At 44.2% G+C, this 20,779-nt stretch overlaps 1 protein-coding gene across 9 annotated transcripts in view; it reads right to left on the reverse strand.

The window, feature by feature from the left end:
• The window catches only part of LOC106605129 (uncharacterized), a 67,416-nt gene that overhangs the window by 37,578 nt on the left and 9,059 nt on the right, over window positions 1-20,779 (reverse strand). For all 9 annotated transcript variants that reach the window (XM_014200467.3, XM_014200474.3, XM_014200469.3 and 6 more), the window contains exon 2: window positions 3,482-3,700. In XM_014200467.3, coding sequence (XP_014055942.3) covers window positions 3,482-3,700 — 219 coding nt within the window. The remainder of the gene's footprint in view (window positions 1-3,481; window positions 3,701-20,779) is intronic.

Here is a 20,779-nt window from a genome sequence, read left to right on the forward strand (position 1 = left end):
CTCGGGCTGACCCTGGCAGACGGACCACTCTGGCTGGGCCGGAAGACATGCGGGCCACTCGGGCTGGGCCGGAGGACAGGCGGGCCACTCGGGCTGGGCCGGAGGACAGGCGGGCCACTCGGGCTGGGCCGGAGGACAGTCGGGCCACCCTGGCTGGGCCGGAGGGCAGTCGGGCCACCCTGGCTGGGCCGGAGGGCAGTCGGGCCGCTCTGGCGGCTCCGGGCAGTCGGGCCGCTCTGGCGGCTCCGGGCAGTCGGGCCGCTCTGGCGGCTCCGGGCAGTCGGGCCGCTCTGGCGGCTCCGGGCAGTCGGGCCGCTCTGGCGGCTCCTGACTGGCGGGCGGCTCTGGCGGCTCCTGACTGGCAGGCGGCTCTGGCGGCTCCTGACTGGCGGGCGGCTCTGGCGACTCCTGACTGGCGGGCGGCTCTGGCGACTCCTGACTGGCGGGCGGCTCTGGCGACTCCTGACTGGCGGGCGGCTCTGGCGACTCCTGACTGGCGGGCGGCTCTGGCGACTCCTGACTGGCGGGCGGCTCTGGTGACTCCTGACTGGCGGGCAGCTCTGGTGACTCTTGACTGGCGGGCAGCTCTGGTGACTCTTGACTGGCGGGCAGCTCTGGTGACTGTTGACTGGCGAGGCTGGGCTGATGCACTAGACGCCTGATGCGTGGGGCTGGCACGTCCACACACCTCCATGCTAGTGCGCACAGTGGGAAACACCGGACCGTAGAGGCGCACCGGCGGTCTTGAGCGCAGGGTTGGCATCACCCCTTCAGGCTCGATGCCTACTTCGCCCTGGCACATGCGGGGCGCTGGTACTGTGCCTACCGGCCTGAAAATCCCAGGCCTCACCACAGCCCCAAAGCACGGGACCTGTCCAGTCTGCCCTACAAGGGTACGGGGAGCTGGCCTGGGGCTCCAATCTCACCCCGCAAAATAGCCCTTGTGCCCCCCCCTAAAAAATTCTTGGGGCTGCCTCTCGGGTTCTACCTGCCTCCCAGGCAGGTTGTCACAGTGGGCCCGCAACTGCTCCCATGTCCAGTCAATCCTCTCCTCCAATACTTCCAGCGACCAGGAATCCATCTCCTCCCGAGCGCGCTGCTTCCAACATTCCTCCCTCACTTGCCTCTGTCCTCTTCTCCGCTGCTTGGTCCTTTGGTGGTGGGTAGTTCTGTCACAGGTTATGTCGTGGTGTTGAAGAGAGGATCAAAATGCAGCAGAGTTGTGGAAACTCATTTTCTTTTAATGAGACACACGCAAAGCATCCACAGTGAAAAAACAAAACAATAAATGATACTCACGACAGCAACAGTTTTGCAGGCTATTCAAAACGCAGTGCAAAAACAACTACCCACAACCCCAAAGAAAAACACACACCACTATATAAGACTCCCAATCAAAGGCAACTCAACACACCTGCCTTCAATTGGGAGTCTAATCACCAACACAAACCCCTTAACATACAAAAAACCTGCCACATCCTGACCCAAAACTGATACCATACCTCCCTCTGCTGGTCAGGACGTGACACTATTATTTCACACAGGGAGTTCATGCAACTTATTATGTGACTTGTTAAGCAAATGCTTACTCCTGAACTTATTTAGGCTTGCCATAACCAAGGGAATGAATACTTATTGACTCAAGACATTTCAGCTTTACATTTTAATTTAATTTGTAAACATTTCAAAAAACATCATTCTTCTTTGACATTATAGGGTATTGTGTGTAGGCCAGTGACACAAAATCTCAATTTAATCAATTAAATTCAGGCTGTAACACAACTAAATGTGGAAAAAGTCAAGGGGTGTAAATACTTTCTGAAGGCACTGTATTTATGTCCATGGGAAATCCAGAAGAAAGTGTTACAGTAAAAACCAAGTCTCCATAGCAACAAGTAGCAAGTGCTATGGAGAGTGGTTTGGGGGAGCTGTGTGTGTGCGTGTGTGTGCGACATGCGTGTGTATGTGGTTGGCTGAACTGAAGCAGCAGGGCCCCCTGACAGTGACAGTGAAGGGTAAAATCCCTGGTCTTTTAAAGATCTCTTGAAAACACAGGGACCCTGAAAACCTCCCAGGAGGCAAGGGACCGCCGGTGGCCAAGTGCCATGAGCTGTCAGACCCGAGGCTGACAAAGTTTAATAAAAGCGGACATTATGGAGGTAGTGCTCACAAATGCATGACTTGCCATTTAATTTAGCTAATTAAGAGCTGCAGAGTGTTTCTCGTCCTTTTCCTCTGCCTCCTTCCCTCAGGGTAAGATTAAACACAGAGGTAAGCTTGCATGACTGAGCAGAAAGGCAATCTGAAGGAGAGGAAGTGACAGAAGTTGTTTGAGAATGTGCTGTCTCAGAGGTTTGTTGACTTATTGGTGCTCAAATGCTTCTAACAGACCTTCCAGAGACATAACATTATACGCCTTATCATAAGACACTACAAATGCTTATGACAGGTTATAAAGCATTATACCTGTAGACTTTAAGTAAAGTGTTACCAATATCTTTTACATTACAAAAGCTGATCTGCGATTGTTGTCTACTGAGAGATCCTGCAGTTCAATTAGATCGTCACTAAAATGAGCTCCTTGATCTGACTATCTGATCTGGCACACCAAAACCAGTCTTCTACTTTGGCGTTACTGTGATAATTTCGGAAATCAGTCAGTAGAACTATTTTGGTTCAGCTCTGCCACCTCACGCTACTGTTAAATAGACCATGACCACAGTCAATAGATTACTGGGCAAAGAATAAAATGGGCAGAGAGAAAATAAGATTATGTTCACAAAACCCCCCAAACACATTTCTTAGTGTTTGCATTAGCCAGCGCTCGGGGCAGGACAAGTAGTGGCATTGTGGAAACAAACGTGGTGGTGGTGCAACAGCGGGTCAAGCTAGTCTAAATGACCCCCTGGCATCACTCAGTAAAAAGTGATGCCCAGTCTGGTTAATTCTTCCAACTTTCATTAGAGACCGGAGGTGATTAGCAAGCAGGCTAGCTATAGCCCGTAAGCGACTAGCCTGTTAGCGAATAGCATTAGCCATCCACTCAACATTACATCAGAAATTACCCCAAAAATACAATTTTGGCTAAATTCTATAAACCCATAGCGACACAATTCTAGCTTAATGGATTTTGTCAAGTGAGCTGTAAGCGCTGTAACTAACCACCTGCACCATGTCTATTGGATTTACCCCCAGCACTGAAAGCCTGTGGTCAGGATAATTCTGGACTGAACCATTTTGTTATCCCAAGGGGTCAGATGACATCATCTGAGCGCTGAGGTAATTGCTCAATAATCACAGGGCACTGCTGAAGATAGCCTTTATTACACAACCATGGATATCTAATGCTGTGTTCCTACCCCTGAAAATGGTCATAAACTACTTCAAATGCTCTATGGTAGATAGAAACACATACTAATGGGTAGCCATTTTCACACCATTTCCTTTATTACCGGTAACACCACAGTATAGGGAGACTTACCTTTATTACGTTTGGGGCTAGAACGTGAGCCAGGCATGGGCGATGTCGGTGTAGCAGGTGACTTCGGGATGACGTCCAGTTTTGTGGGGGTCCCCACTCTCCTTTCTTTGTCTTTTTTCGTGTAGGTTTCCATTATCTGGGCTGGGCCTGTTTTAGGGTTGCTTGTCAACCCCTCAGTGTCTTCCTTTGTGGGGTTTGGGTCCTGAACCCGGTGGGGAGCTGGTCGGAGAAAGAGACAAAAACAAGCCAGGTGAGAAAATGGTGGAGTGAGAAGCGTAACACACCACAGTATAGAGATGGAATTCAACCTGTCCTCATTCCAAAGCAACTGCTTGTCTGGAGGTGGGTCTGAGTGACGTTGTATTGCTCTACTTTAAAGTCTAGAATGTAACAGGTGCGACACGTGGAATTAAGGTCTATTAGGAAATCCCTTCTCCATGGAAGAACTTTATACTTATGATCATAACATGATAATGATTGTAATTCACATACCTGCAGTATACTGTACATACATACTGTACCAGCAAGTCATAGTACAAGATCAACAGAGAACACAGGCATTGTGCATTGTGGTCTCCATTGAGCTACTCAACTAACTCTCAGGCTCAACCATGTAAAACTATAAACACACAAGAATGATAAAGCACAACATGACAAGAACGATACGATACATCTCACCCACTGGCAAACCTTAAAGTCTAAATGACTCAAGATACGCTTAGTCCACTAGCACTCTAATACAAGATCTCGGTTCTCTGGTCTGGTTCTCTAACTTTACCCCACACTCCTCTCCCAGAACGACCGGCTGATTTATCGACAGTCAGGGCTGAGTGAATTCTCTCCCTGGCAGAACAAAACAAGGTAATTGCCTCTCTGCCTCTTGATGATTCTACCGGGGAGGAACGGATTGATTTAGTGTGAGGAGGGGGAAAAAAGAATCGCAGGATCCTCTCTTTATGACAAAGGTCATCATTAATTTAGCCAAAGAACATTTTAAAAGTGTACTCTGTAGTTTCCTACTAAAAACGTAGTGTCTGGTCTTTTTGAGTATCTTTTTGAGTAAATTGAACACTGGCTTACGTGGCACTAAGTTTTTTATTGTGTGTGTACAGTTTCATTGGGCCTTGATTGTGTGTGCATTTCATCCTGAGACCACATAAGACAATGAAATTACAGGTTGCACCTGCAAAAACCTTTAGGAATAGAAACAGTTGGACAGGGTGTTGGTTACGAGAGCTCTACGGCTGGGTCAGTGCCTCAGTGGCAGTGTGACTCACACTTGGCAGCTTGAGCCTGAAGCTCCCTGCTCAAACATAACTTTGCCCATGCTTTGGAGGCCTCACAAAGGCCTAGGGAGAAATGTTTGGCTCCTTTGTCCACTCAGCACTGTCGCCCTACATTCCCTATGCAACATTCAGCATTAAGCCGAGTTTCTTCCACATAGTCTCGCAGGGTAAGCACTGGGGCAACTTGCTTTAAATGATTCATCCAGGGCTAAAAACAATGACGGTGGAGCAGGTATGTCACAAAGGACCATCGGCAGGAGATTTACTCTCTTCTGTGCAACACAGTGGCAAGTATGATAATGCCACACAGTGCAGCAATGCTGGAGGAAGCAAATAGTGTATGACTTTGGAAAGTCAATATGATGTACTTAGTATCTAATCTAGCCGCATGTAGCCTATACAGTATAGCTATATTGTTTTGACTAGTACTCTGATACTGAACAGTAGGTGTGTGTATAGAAATTGAATGACTAGAACGGACACGCCCATCAAGTAATTCTATTTCTATGGGACAGGTCTCCTCCATATTGACATTGTCGTTCTCAGTCACCTGCCATCTGTTGTACAGTCTACCTGGCACAGAGAGACACACACAGCTAACCAGACCTCCTCCATCACATACACTATGCATTTTTGTGGGAAGCTGGCAAGCACCTGGCAGAGCGAAACCTGTGTGAATTATACATGTTATGGTCTGCTTGAGGTAGTGATGGAAATAAGACCGGCATTCAGGCAACCTGCTGCTTACCTCCGCAAAGAAGAGAGAGTGGGTGGGCATGGGTGGCCAACCAAGTCAACAGGGAGTACCAATGCATTATTACCACAAAAAAAGAAGGACCCACTCCATGAAGCATATTGTATATCAATATCAACACCATTTGACATTTCAACTTTTAATTTGAATTGATTCACATCATCCGAGAGTGCTACATGTACTTGTGTTACGTTAAGCAAAAACGCACTGAGGTTTTACGAGGAGCATTCTAGTCCCTCCTAGCTACTCCTCTAGTCGTAACTGACTGTGCTCTCCTGCATCCCTCTGTTGACATAGACATCAGACCTCATGGAAAAGACAAGCCAGAGCTCAGCTCATAGAAAAGCTCATATTATCAGTTCTGGAATGAGAGCATTTACTCTGATGACTCTTAGTTGGACATCGGCGCCATGGGCTTCCTTGAGAAGTGAGACTGGAGTGTGAGAGAGACAGCGACAGAGACATCGATGGAAAGAGAGAGAGAGAGTGCTGGCGTGCGAGATGAGCTGAGACGAGTCTACGAGGGGGCTCAGCTGAGACGAGACAGATACACAGCGGTCCCCTTCTCAAAGCCTGCCACTGTTAAATAAGTACTGGGCCAGCGAGGTGGATGAGCTCAGTGATGCACTCAGAGAGAGAGGAGCCATTGTTGGCGTCTCTGTATGGCAATGGGCCTGCTGCCAAACACACTGCAATGACAGGGAGAAGTGTCAGAGGGGAAGATATATAGAGAGGGGGAAACAGGAAGAGGGCAGAGAGAGAGAGAGAGGGAGAGAGAGAGAGAGAGAGAGAGAGAGAGGACAGAGACAGGGGAGAGAGAGAGAGAGAGAGAGAGAGAGAGAGAGGAGAGAGAGAGAGAGAGAGAGAGAGAGAGAGAGGAGATATAAAAAGGGGGATATATGGAGAAAGGGAGAGAGAAACAGAAAGAGGGAGAGAGAGAGTGTGCAGAGGATGGCAACTAGAATATATGACAAGTGGCTGTATGGCAGGAAGCTTGGCCTCGGTGATGTACTGGGCCGTACGCACCACCCTCTGTAATGCCTTGCAGTCGGAAGCCGAGCAGTTCCCATACCAGGCAGTGAGGCTACCCGTGAGGATGCTCTCGATGGTGAAGCTGTAAAACCTTTTGAAGATCTGAGGACCCATGACAAATCTTTTTAGTCTCCAGAGGGGGAAAAGGTTTTGTCGTGCCCTCTCCACGACTGTCTTGGTGTGCTTGGACCATGTTAGTTTGTTGGTGATGTGGACGCCAAGGAACTTGAAGCTCTCATCCTGCTCCACTACAGCCCCGTCGATGAGAATGGGGGTGTGCTCCGTCCTCCTTTTCCTGTAGTCCACAATCATCTCCTTTGTCTTGGTCACGTTGAGGGAGAGGTTGTTGTCCTGGCACCACACGGTCAGGTCTCTGACCTCTTCCCTATTAGGCTGTCTCATCGTTGTCGGTGATCAGACCTACCACTGTTGTGTGTTGGAGTCATGCCTGGACGTGCAGTCAAGAGTGAACAGGGAGTACAGGAGGGGACTGAGCACGCACCCCTGAGGAGCCCCGTGTTGAGGATCAGTGTGGCAGATGTGTTGTTACCACCTGGGGGCAGCCTATCAGGAAGTCCAGGATCCAGTTGCAGAGGGAGGTGTTTAGTCCCAGTGTGGTGCAAGGATGAGCTTTGAGGGCACTATGGTGCTGTAGTTTGAGGGAGCATATCATAGCATACTCATTAACACCTGAGGACTATGGTCATAAAGAACACAATGGGTAGCAGTGCTGAGTGCGACCGCTCTGATAATCTGCATGATATATACAGTGTAGTGTCTATGATATAAATTTGCAAGAAAGCCCAGTCTGGAGGCACATTATGTATGCTGAATACAAATGAAACCTTACACTACTAAGCGTAAGAGTTGGAGGAAATGAGAAGAGGTGTTGTTTTGTGTTGTGCTGCAGGCTAGGGGAGGTTTGGCTGATTAATATTCCATGGTATTTTGGTGCAGTGGAGAGAAACGAGGGTCATTATGGATGTGATATTGTGGCTGCCTGCAGCCCTGCACTTTCGGACAACAGAGAAGGGATTGCTGATACAAAGACCAAGAGAATAGACACTATATTTGTCTCACGGAATAATATTCTATGGGTTATTGACATTTAGTCATCTGTGCCCAAACTCTCAGAGTAGGAGGAGTGATGATCTAGGACCAGTTTGGACTTTAATATGATAATGAATAAGATGACATGGACAAACAGGACCTGATCCTAGATCAGCACTCCTACTCTGAGATGCTTTATGAATACGGGCACTGAGCAACAAGCCTGGTAACCCCATGCCAGTTACCCTGACAGGCTTGGGGCACAGCACAGCAACAAAATGTTAACACGCTAGCTGCAATTTAACACACTGTGGTTTTCAAAATGCAAATCTGATATTTGCACAGATGTACTCAATGAATTCCAACATAACCATTACTCGACTTACTGCCGAATAACCATTCAAATACTGCCTTCTGGCGTCAAACAGTGACCCAAGTCATCTGAGTGTAAAAACGTCTAAAAACAACTTAATTCAAAAAGTGAATGCAATAGGCATGTTATGAGGTAGACACTGCTGTCCAGCTGTGTGTATATTCAAGTGCAAATTGTCTTAGAAATAACTGTTTCACAATCATTCAGTCACATTATTACTCAGAATAAACTGGAACTCTGTTGAGTGAGCAGTAGGCACGTTCTTTGTTTGGTCTCTCTACATTTTGAAGAGACCAAATACAGTGCGCATATACACATGCAAGCACACACACCGACTTAATGTGTTTTTATGCTTCTTGGAGTGTTCCTACCACTCTAAATGCCGCCTTGCACAGACCTCGAGAAGTGCCACTAGAATCAATCTAAATAATGAACACTATGACACTGCAGATTCCATGTTCAAGGGTCGCTACTTTCTATCAAACCTGGGTTAACATACTATTTGACATTTTTTCAAATACTTTGAGAATTTACTTCAGCCTGCCTGGAGTGCAAGATGGGCAGCGTTTGCACTGTTGTGACTATTCTAATGGTCCCATTGTACCAGACAAGCTCAGTAAAACACGGATAAAGTATTTGAAATGCATAGTATTTGCGCCCAGGTCTGCTGTGGTTATATAGAGACAAACAGTGAAAAGCAGAGGGTTGAAGAGGCCAGGCCGGGGCCCAGAAAGTGGGACATACAAGCTTTAGGAATCTGAGGCATGCTGGTCCTGTACACTGTCCAGTTCAATTATTTTATTGTTGCTCTTTAATTATTAGTAATTTTTATATATTTTTTTTTTTTATATTATTTTTTACTTAAGTTTATTTAGTAAATACTTTCTTAACACTTATTTTTTCTTAAAACTGCATTGTTGGTTAAGGGCTTGTAAGTAAGCATTTCACTGTAAAGTCTACACCTGTTATATTCGGCGCATGTGACAAATAGCATTTGATTTGATTTGTATTACACAAACAACCTCACAGTAGCCCCGAGACTGCTGCCCGGGGACTGCCGTGCAGAAGAAATATCAGCCCACAGAGGGAAGCACGAGATTGAACTTCACTCAACTTTCTAGAGCAGTGGTCACCAACTGGTCGATCGCGATCTCCAAAGAATTCCTAGTCTGTTGCCAAATATTTCTGTAAAAAACCCAACGATAAGGCCTAGAGCTAGAGGACAAAAAGTCGTATCCAGAGATGAGACATATATTTCAACGGATGGTAGTGAGATCTCGATAAAGTTTTCTGTTACCAAAACTAGAATCCGTTATTTACAGAGTGGACAAAGATTTGTGGACTTTACACTTTGCCAAAAACAATTTTTTAAATTGTGTTGTTTAGGAGTGCAAAGGCGAATTGAGTTATTGCACACGGGCACTTCATAGAGTAGGTGTTCCCTAACGGAAATATGCACATGCACGCTAGAACATGCCAATAGGATCGCACTAGATCTTGCTTGACTCTGCCCACCTTATTGCTTGTTCTGCCCACTATGATTCACTAGTTCCCATTGGAAACGACATGCTGTGGTGTATCTTTGGTTAGTTATAAAATTCATAGTCGTATCTGTCCCATTATGGCGTCTGTGAGAGCATGGGCAGAGCCATTGAAGCCATCTCCATTTTGAAGTAATCCATTTTCTTCTAATACTTCTGAGTTGGTAAACAAACTGAAAGGGAGCATACTGCCACCTTGAGTGAATTGTTTAAACAGTTATAAGGTTGGCGATTTACTGTCACCTGCAGTTACGTTTGCTCATGACACGAGTATAATTAATTGGCTAATCCCTCCTGATGACCTGGATAGAAGTATGTGATCCTTCCTTAACTCATAGGAAATCCCACCAAGTTAACTATTTAGAAATGGTGAAACTCCTCAATAGCGCTGCCCATGCTAAGAGAGGATGGATTTTAGTAAGGTAGGATTTCTTTCGTTTATTGCTATGGTCATTAATTGTACTGCACAAATAGAACAGGAATCTCAGAAAGATTGATTTGGTGGTAGCAGCAGCAGCAGAGAAGGTTTTGGGTGTCAGAGATTTTAGTGCAGAACTACAGGGGGTTTTGAGAGAAGGGGTTCCATCCTCCCAGGCCGACGGCCAGGTGTTGGATCTGTTAGGGCCAAAGTAGTGGGAAGGGGTGATGGGTTTGTTGGGAATAGTGGCAGGGTTGCCATGTCTGAGATTTTCTCTGAAAATTGGGCTACTTTGAAAACGATCGCTGGTGAAAACGTTTTGACGTGGAATGCAGGTTTTTGGACTACACTCATTTGCACCACGGCCGCCATCAGGCCGTGAGGCAACCTGTTGCTGTGCTACTTTGAACTGGACTGTGTTTACAGCATGAGCGGTCGTGAGTAGATGAGCTTGTTTTGTGATCAAAGCGAAAGCTGCATTTAGCCACGTGTGCACATTGTGTTCATATCCTTGGCTAGTTAGTGAGTTATTAGCCCAGATATAGATCATTTGCAGTCAACAATAGGGGAGTGATTGCTTTCTACAAGAGCCCAAAACGTGTACATTTCTAGACATCTTTGAAAAGTGAGTCAGGTAAAGAGCTTTTTTTGTCTTAAAGGGGCAGTGTAGTATTTTAAGACAGGCTTGAATAAGCTAAGTAGCCATTAGGCAGAGGGTAGCATCATTTGTCTGATTCTCTGTAATAATGGTATGGGAATAATAATGCATTTTATTTTGTACATTTTTCGGGGCATCAAACAACAAATCTGAAGGACAAGTGGATAAACAGGTTAATGTCAAGCCCTGCATGTTTTTTTTTAAAGTCTTAAGGAATGTAGGCCAATATTGAACACTACACATTGGCTGCTGCTAAAAGGCTGAATGATAGAATGTTATGGGATGTTAAAATGTAATAATGGTATGGGAATAATAATGCATTTTATTTTGTAATTTTTTTTGGCATCAAACAACAAATCTGAAGGACAAGTGGATAAACAGGTTAATGTCAAGCCCTGCACGTTTTTTTTAAGTCTTAAGGAATGTAGGCCAATATTGAACACTACACATTGGCTGCTGCTAAAAGGCTGAATGATAGAATGTTATGGGATGTTAAAATGTAAAAATGTTATGGGAGGTATTTTCTCCATTCTTTTTGATGGTAGGCCACTTTGGTAGCCCTACATTATGATCGAATAGCCACAGTAGTCTACATGCCCACTGTTAAAACTTTAACTTATACAGCCTCAGTGTTGGAACTCTGTTCACAGTAAACCTGTGCTGGAAGTTGCACAGAATTTTCACAACGTTCAAGTTTTTGCGCTCAGCAGACCTGAAATTTGCTTAGTGCCTAAATTGTTTTGAGGGAATATTGCTCTGTAGCACCTTGCAGTCAGATGCCAACCAGTTGCCATACCAAGCGGTGATGCAGACAGTCAAGATACTCTCAATGGTGCAGCTGTAGAACCTTTTGAGGATCTGGCCCATGCCAAATCTTTTCAGCCTCTTGAGGGGGAAGTGGCGTTATCATTCCTTCACGGCTGTGTAGGTATGTGTGGACCATGATAAGTCCTTAGTGATGTGGACACCGAGGAACTAGAAGCTCTCGACCCGCTCCACTACAGCCCCGTCGATATGGATGGAGGTGTGCTCAACCCTCCGTTTCCTGTAGTCCACGATCAGCTCCTTTGTCTTGCTGACATTGAGGGAGAGGTTGTTGTCTTGGTACCACATTGCCAGGTCACTGACCTCCTCCCTATAGGCTGTCTCATCATCGTTAGTGATCAGGCCAACCACCTGTCATCAGCAAACTTAATGATGGTGTTGGAGTTGTGCGGAGGGAGGTGGTCAGACCCAGGGTCCTTAGCTTAGTGATGAGCTTGGAGGGCACATTGGTGTTGAACTCTGAGCTATATTCAAAGAATAGCATTCTTATATAGATGTCCCTTTTGTCCAGGTGGGAGAGGGCAGTATGGAGTGCAATAGAGATTCCGTCATCTGTGGATCTGTTGAGGCGACATGCAAATTGGAGTGGGTCCATGGTGTCTGGTATGATGGTGTTGATGTGAGCCATGACCAGCCTTTCAAAGCATTTCATGGCTACAGATGTGAGTGCTATGGGGCGATAGTCATTTAGACAGGTTACCATGGTGCTCTTGGAAACAGAGACTATTGTGGTCTGCTTGAAACATGTAGGTTTTACAGACTGGGTCAGGGTGAGGTTGAAAATGTCAGTGAAAACAATTGCCAGCTGGTCAGCGCATGCCCTAAGTACCCGTCCTGGTAATCGGAGGTCGGATTTCTTTTAAGAGCTCGGAATAGCGTCCCGCTCCTTGAAAGCTGCAGCTGTAGCGCTTAGCTCAGTGCTGATGTTACCTGTAATACATGGCTTCTGATTGGGATATGTACGTACGGTCACTGATATAGTTATGATCAGATTTGCCAAATGGAGGGCGAGGGAGAGGTTTGTATGTGTTTCTATGTGTGGAATAGAGGTGATCTTGATTTTTTTCGTCTCTAGTTGCACAGGTGACATGCTGGTGAAAATTAGGTAAGACAGATTTCAGTTTACCTGAATTAAAATCACTGGCCACTAGGAGCGCTGCCTCTGGTATCAGAATACAGCGATATGGTCTGTTTAAAGAGGCTGAGGACGTCAGGGCATTGCTGCACTGCATCTTTTCCAGGTCCAGAGGTAAACTGTAATTTCACTGCTCTAGCTCTTCTAAGTGGCTTTCCATATCATGGTCTGAATGGAAATACGGCTGCATATAGTAGGTGATGAGGCCACTGAGATAAGTGCAAATGGCAACATTGCAACTGAAAATGTCAGTAATTCATCATTAGTGTTTTATTTCTCAGAGGAGAAACCACTGCTTTTTTCGTAATCAATGTGCTGCTCCCAACTTGCTTCCTGGGGTCTGGTGAGTCATACCAAATAAATGTCTCAAATCAAAGCACTTTACATAAAAATGACTGATGTGATATCTTTGATTAAAAATTAGACAAAAGCCCCAAGGCCTGACAAAAATGAAAATATATTTGTATTATCAACATTTTTTGGCAGCCTGAAAATCAAAAAATACAAAAAACATTTATGCATGCATGCTTCTATTTTCAAAGCCCAAAATACATATGAAAGCTGTAAATGCCATCAAACCGAGAAAAAAAAAACATGTTATCATTGTGTCCTTGATAAGTTGATCCCATTAGAATGTAAGGTATTTCATATCTCAACACTGTTCACTCAGGCCTTAAGTAACTGCCTAAATGTGCTGTGCCAGTCTGGTTGCCTGATACCCTGGCAGTCGTAAAAAGTGGGGAATTCGGACTGTGTGTGTTTGTGTGTGTGTGTGTGTACCACACCCCTTTCTGTTGGCTACCTGTTCTTCAAACTCCGACTCATGTGATTGTGATTGTGAGGCGGTGCCATCATACAGGCATTGAGGAACAAAGAGCGATGAGGTTGTCTCATCCACAACGCAAACATATGACTCAAACGCCAAAGTATGACTAAACATTACTCATTTACACCTGAGAAGGGATTTTGACTTTGAAAGCAAACCATCAACTAAGGCAATTGGAATGTGAAACTAAGAAATCCCCTAGCCTGGTCCCTGATCTGTTTGTGCCGTCTTTAGTGCCTTGTCAACTCATATGGTCATTGTCACGCCAAACAATGACCATAGGATTTAGCAAGGAAACAGATATTGGACCAGGCTTGGATTCCCACTATCCACAGAAAAGCACATGGGTAAAACCCATGTAGATCCTGGTCCCAGGACATCAACCAATTAGATCAGATACAAACACAGTGAGTCACTCAAATGCACCCAAATATAAAATCCTAGGTATTATCATTGGCACTGGCATGGCCCAGGACATGATGGAAATATAGGACAGGGTGGGAATGAAATATTCATAGATCCAAGTATTGCTCTCTCAAGCACATCTCTCTTCCCGTCTCCTGCCAAACCAGGCAAAAAAGGACCGAGCACAGCAAGACAACCACTGGTAATAGGGGCTAGTGATATGTGGACTTGGAAGCCCAAGCATAAAAATAGACTTCAAACTGAACTTGCCAGACAAAGAGCACTGAGTAAACAGGGTGGGAACTCTCTCTTGGTTCTCTTGCAAAATGGAAATGAGGCAAACAACAGGCTAGGAAATAGCATCGGGTCCCGAGCTGTGAAATCAGAGAGTGGAAAAGGGAAAAGGGCTGCTCCGAAAAAGAGTAAAGAGGAACCCGAGAGGCCAAAAGAGAATAGGTCTGCATCTCATTTGAGCGGGACAGGGAACTAATGAATTACCTCACCGTCACCTGCCTCACTCCTCTCTCGGCCCTCACACTCTCACCCCAGTTGGGGTGATGTAAGGGGCTATGGTGGGGACCCAGACACACTGGAAGCGCAGTGTAAACAACAACCACCAATTCTGCGCCAAAAGGCTCTCACTGTGTGTATTTGTGTGTGTGCGTGCGTGCGTGCACGTACTCATGCCGGGGTTTAAAAGTTCCAACTATCGGGCTTGCCAGCCTGCGAAATGAGTGTATTTGTACTTTGTTTTCAAGTTCCTAGAGTTCAAGCGACAACGGGTGTGAGAGAGAAATAGATAAAATAGATAAATCACTAATTCAAGTGTACACAGTTTCACTCCGCATTAGCACAATCAACACAACATTGCAGGTTACTTTTTAACTCCACAAAATATAATTGCTTGCTTGTGAGCATTATTATACATAAAACAAATGAGAGAAGAGATGTGTGCAGGGTTTACAATGTAACTAAACTGAGGTTGAAACATTATTGGGCATCCAACATCTAGAAATGGCAATTTATGGTCTAGTTAACCTGTTGTGGATAGGGGGCAGTATTTTCACGGCCGGATAAAAAACGTACCCGATTTAATCTGGTTACTACTCTTGCCCAGAAACTAGAATATGCATATAATTAGTAGATTTGGATAGAAAACACTCTAAAGTTTCTAAAACTGTTTGAATGGTGTCTGTGAGTATAACAGAACTCATATGGCAGGCAAAAACCTGAGAAGAATCCATGCAGGAAGTGGCCTGTCTGACAATTTGTTGTCCTTCTGTTACATCTCTATCGAAATTACAGCATCTGTGCTGTTACGTGACACTTTCTAAGGCTTCCATTGGCTCTCTAAAGCCTTCAGAAAGCGGAATGACGCGTCTCCTGTCTCTGGGCAGATAACAGGAGCAGAGTTTGTAAGTGGTCTGCCTGGGGACAGTGAGAATGGAGATGCGCGTTCACGAGACCTCACCGTTTTTTTCTTTCCCTCTTTGAATGAATACAACGTTGCCCGGTTGGAATATTATCGCTATTTTACGAGAAAAATAGCATAAAAATTGATTTTAAACAGCGTTTGACATGCTTCTAAGTACGGTAATGGAATATTTTGAAATATTTTGTCACGAAATGCGCTCACGCGTTACACTTTGGATAGTGACCTGAACGCACGAACAAAACGGAGGTATTTGGATAGAACTATGGATTATTTGGAACAAAAACAACATTTGTTGTTGAAGTAGAAGTCCTGGGAGTGCATTCTGACGAAGAACAGCAAAGGTAATCCAATTTTTCTAATAGTAATTCTGAGTTTAGGTTGCCCCGACGTTGGCGGGTGTCTGAATAACTAGCCTGTGATGGCTGAGCTATGTACTCAGAATATTGCAAAATGTGCTTTCGCCGAAAAGCTATTTTAAAATCTGACATAGCGATTGCATAAAGGAGTTCTGTATCTATAATTCTTAAAATAATTGTTATGTATTTTGTCAACGTTTATGATGAGTAATTTAGTAAATTCACCGGAAGTTTTCGGTGGGTATGCTAGTTCTGAACATCACATGCTAATGTAAAAAGCTGTTTTTTGATATAAATATGAACTTGATTGAACAAAACATGCATGTATTGTATAACATAATGTCCTAGGAGTGTCATCTGATGAGGATCATCAAAGGTTAGTGCTGCATTTAGCTGTGGTTTGGGTTTTTGTGACATATATGCTTGCTTGGAAAATGGCTGTGTGACTATTTTTGGCTGGGTACTCTCCTGACATAATCTAATGTTTTGCTTTCGCTGTAAAGCCTTTTTGAAATCGGACAATGTGGTTACATCAAGGACAAGTGTATCTTTAAAATGGTGTAAAATAGTTGTATGTTTGAGAAAGTTGAATTATGACATTTTGTTGTTTTTGAATTTGCCGCCCTGATATTTCACTGGCTGTGTCCCGCAGGTGGGACGCTAGCGTCCCACGTAGCCCATAGAAGTTAAGCAACATAATTCTGATTTGGGGCCGAAAACAACTTTTAAAGGTGGTGTCACGTGTGCTCCCTCTCCGGCCTCTAGGTCACTAGTCTGCTCGTTATTGCGCACACCTGTCACCATGGTTATGCGCATCTGCGCGTCAGTAGACTCACCTGGACTCCATCACTTCCCTGATTATCTGCCCTATATGTCACTCCCTTTGGTTCCTTCCTCAGGAGTCATTGTTTCTGTGTCGTGTGTGCGTTGTTCCTGTTTTGTATTATGTTACGTTTATTTATTAAAACACTCACTCCCTGAACTTGCTTCCCGACTATTAGCGCGCATCTTTACAGGCGGTCTCTCATAGCATATACATTTGCCTGTTAATAGTCATGTCTCTGTTAGGGTCTCTGCCACGGCTTTTCTACTGTCACCTGGCCTGGATGTGGAACAATGCTTTCCTCCCAAGCGCTGTCATGGATGTGGAACAACGCTTTCCTCCCAAGCGCTGTCATCCTTTTCAAAGCCATCGTGGTGATGAAATTCCCAGCAGACGCACACGCACACACAAACACACACCAGTATTTGATTGGTTGAGACACCCAGCAGTAATAGGGAGTGATAGGACCTTCACACACAAGCCACCCTCAACTGGATATCTGGGCCATGCAGCTTGGCTGCCATCCATTCATAACTGAGCACTCTATCCAGCATACCGACCAGTCAGCCGTGGCAACCTGCTCCACCTCCCCTTGGGGGTTGGGAGCAGCAGCCCAGTCTAATCCTCCACTGGTCTATGCGAGGTGGCCTCATGGCACTAAATACACCCCTGTCACAACGTGTTTACACGGCGGCAGGACGGGGCATTAGCTAGGAGGAGTAACTGTTTAGTAGCTGTAAATGGTGTGGATTTAAGTTTCGATGTGTACAAAACCTCTACAAATAAACTCAACTGATTGTGCCAAAGTCCCCTTAATTGAACAATCAATATTTAATGGAGCATTTGTAAAACAGTCCTCAAGATGTATCTGACTAGCAGGGATTTCATTGACAACTTCACTGTTCTAGGAAGTGAGTAGTGACTGGCTGGGTAATGGACATATCAAAAACAATACGAAAAATAAAGGAAAACGGAAAGAAAAGGAAAAAAAGTAACAAAGTGCAATGAAATTACCGTAACGTCACATTCCACGACCAACACAGCCCTAGAAGAGACTTAACTGGTAGATAGAGGGGGTTTACATCTGATAATCAGATACAGTTTAAACAGTCATGCTTACAATAGAGAGACTTCAATCGCATGACCTTGTTGTTGGCCAGATGCCCATTACAAAACACAGCTGTGCCTGGATGGCTGGTTAGTCATGACAAAACCGCATTGAACATCTCTGCTATCTGCTATTCCTCTTCTCTCTGTACATCCCCAACTAGTGACACAGCCAAAATTCCTATACTCTCCCAGAGGGTTAGGTTTCTAACTCAGCAGTGATTTGGAGCCAGCAGACAAAGAGATGAAAAAAAGAGCTGGTTCAAACTGTTTCTCTGTGGAAAACCGAACTACAACGCCAAATTCCATAAGTTCACATATACTGTAGCTAGATCATGCATTGATGAAAACCAGGCACCACTATTGGTGTCATTATGACTTTGTTGACAGTTTCTGGAGATAGGGATGTCTGGGACTGCGTGTGTTCCTGCGTGAGGTACTGTAGGTGGAAGGATGACGGAGGTTGTTTTGTCAAACATAGTCATTTTCAGGGCCATTACTTCAGGCAAACAACATCAGGTTCCAGCAGTATTCATGCGAACAGTCTCAACACCAAACATACAATTAAGGACAGTCCCAAAGTCCTTGTTTGTTACTGTATAGTGTTTGGGTTTTTAAGGTCCCACCCAACCATTCAGAGATTCTCTGCATAATGACAAGAGCTCTAATTATAGCTTCTACAAGAACACAACAGACCATAAGAGTAATGTGTAATCTCTCAAGGCCTAGACTCTTAGGTAAAAAAAGGGTTCCAAAAGGGTTATTTAGCTATCCCAATAGGAGAACCCTTTTTCGTTCCAGGTAGAAACCATTTCATGTTCTATTAAGAACCCTCTGTGGAAAGGGTTTTACATGGAACTCAAAAGGGTTCTAACTGGAGCCAAAAGGGTTCTACTTGGAACCAAAAAGGTTTCTTCAAAATGTCATGCAAAAAATGTGAGGTTTAGTGCCAAAAGGCGTAGGGATGCACGATATATCGGTGAACATATCAGAATATGGCCTACCTGGTTAAATAAATGTGAAATAAAAAAATGTAAAATCGGACGATAATAGCTAAAAATGCCAACATCGGTATCAGCCGATGTCTATTTTAACGCCCGATGTGCAAAACCGAAGTCAAAGCTGACGTGCATACCTATATAACGAAGGTACATGACATAATGACACCACGTTGCGATATACGTGCAACACAGCATTCCTAAACTAGCCCACAATGTCTGCTGTGTGGATCGAGCAGTCAACAAATCAAGCAGTCATTTGAAAGAGTAACAACATTTCAGCGAGACAACTCAAGGGGGAAATCCATTAATGCCAAGATAATGGAATTCATTGCCCTTGACAATCAACCGTTCTCTGTTGTGGGTGATGTTGGCTTTCGCCAACTGGTCGAGCACCGGTTAACATTACCAAGTGCGCTATTTTTCCAATGTGTCCCTTCCGGAGTTACACAGTAATAGCTTCACTGCTATTAGCTTCACGACATACATACTATGTATGGAACGCTGTTTGGGTCTTTGCGTGTCAAACAAGATACAGTAGCACTGTCAAAGCTGTACAAAAAAGTCAGCAAACACCGGCCACGAACGATGTGTTTACAATACCGCGTCGGTAATAAAGCATAATTTGTTCGACCACAACTTCTGGGGTAGCTAGCTTTAGCTTGGTACCTAGCTAGAACCAATACAACCAGCCTGAAAACAATGACCAGTAAAAACTGCAGTCATTTTCATTATTCTTAGCAATGATTTAGGAATCCTTGTGAGTAAGTATTAGCTAGGATGCCACATGATGTTCGCCTATTGAAATTGAACTTCAGTTCATGAAAATAAATAGCTAGCCAGCTACTTAACCCTGTTGCCCAAAGCTAACATTATAAGCAGCTAGATAGCTTCATCTGGCTAGTGAGGCTCGAATGGACCGGGTTATGTGTTGTGAAGCTAGCCACAATAAGGATTAGGCACAAAAGTGTAATTTGTGGTTTGCCTTCAAAATAAAAGCATGTCATTGACATTGATGCAAATGAATACAAATAGTAGAATTATGCCATACTTTTATTTTGAAGGCTAACCGCAAAGTCCACTATTGTGGCTGGCTTCACATAGCTGGTTCATCACAACAGATGAGATCATTACATTGCCTGATACAAAAAAACCCACCATGGACTCAGTTATGGCTATCATAAACTTTATGCAATCAACATCTAGCTTGCAACATTGCTTGTTGCTTAGTCTGCTGAGGATCATGATCTATTTTTACGCAATGATGCTCGGTGGCTAAGCAAGGGTAACAATGGTGTCAAGAGAGCAGCCCATGTGAACTTAAGGAGGAGATAAGTTTCTTTTCACCGTGATTGCTGCCACAAGAACGCCAACACATATCTAACGAAAATACTTGATGAGGAGTTCGAATCAGATGGTTTTTTTTTTGTGACATCTTCAAATCAATTGAATGCACTTCATTTGAGACTACAGGAGAGGGATAAAACAGTCATTGACATGATTGACTTGCATTTTTGTATTTTCTCCTTTGATTTGAGCCCCCCCCCCCAAAAAGAAAATTCTCAATTTCTCCACACTGCGCAACTACATTGTCATCATCAGTACAGATCACTCCTGTGATGTCTGAGTTTTTAGATAAACTGAAAGATAACTTTGCAACGAAATTTGAAGAGTTTAAGTCCCCACAGAGGTTGTACTGTTTGTTACAGAGACCCGTTCTCTACTGATGCGGAGGTAGAGAGACTTCTCCGCAAAAGCTAGTCAACTGAGATATGCCATGCATAAAAGGTTTCTATATGTAAAAAAAAAAACATCTAGACAAAGAAAAGAACGAAATGATAAAGAAATAGAAAATAGAACAGAACATGATGCTGGTCAAATGAGATATGCCATTCAAAAAAGTTTCCTATGTGTAAACAAAAACAAAAGATGAAGCTATGTATGTAAAACGGACAGGAAAGTAGAAATGATTTAATGTGATGCAGGTCAACTGTGTTATAAGTACAAATGTGTTCCATTATTTAAAGAATTTGATGCACTGAATAAGGCCAATCTTAAAGCACTTAAAATTAACTTTTAGCATAATTTAATTTGAATAAAAGTGCTTTATAAGATTATAATTGTGTTAGTGCATAGTTTATACCGGTTTTAGGAAGAGTAATCTCATGTAGAAAATATCTGTCCCCCTTGTAAAAAAAAACGTCTTCAAATCTGGCCCCTATAAGAATATGGTTGAATAGCCCTGGTGTACAGCCTCCATCATCCACAACATGGGA

The sequence above is a fragment of the Salmo salar genome, chromosome 05 (genome assembly GCF_965601325.2).
Source record: "Salmo salar chromosome 05, fSalSal1, whole genome shotgun sequence".
NCBI lineage: Eukaryota > Metazoa > Chordata > Actinopteri > Salmoniformes > Salmonidae > Salmo > Salmo salar.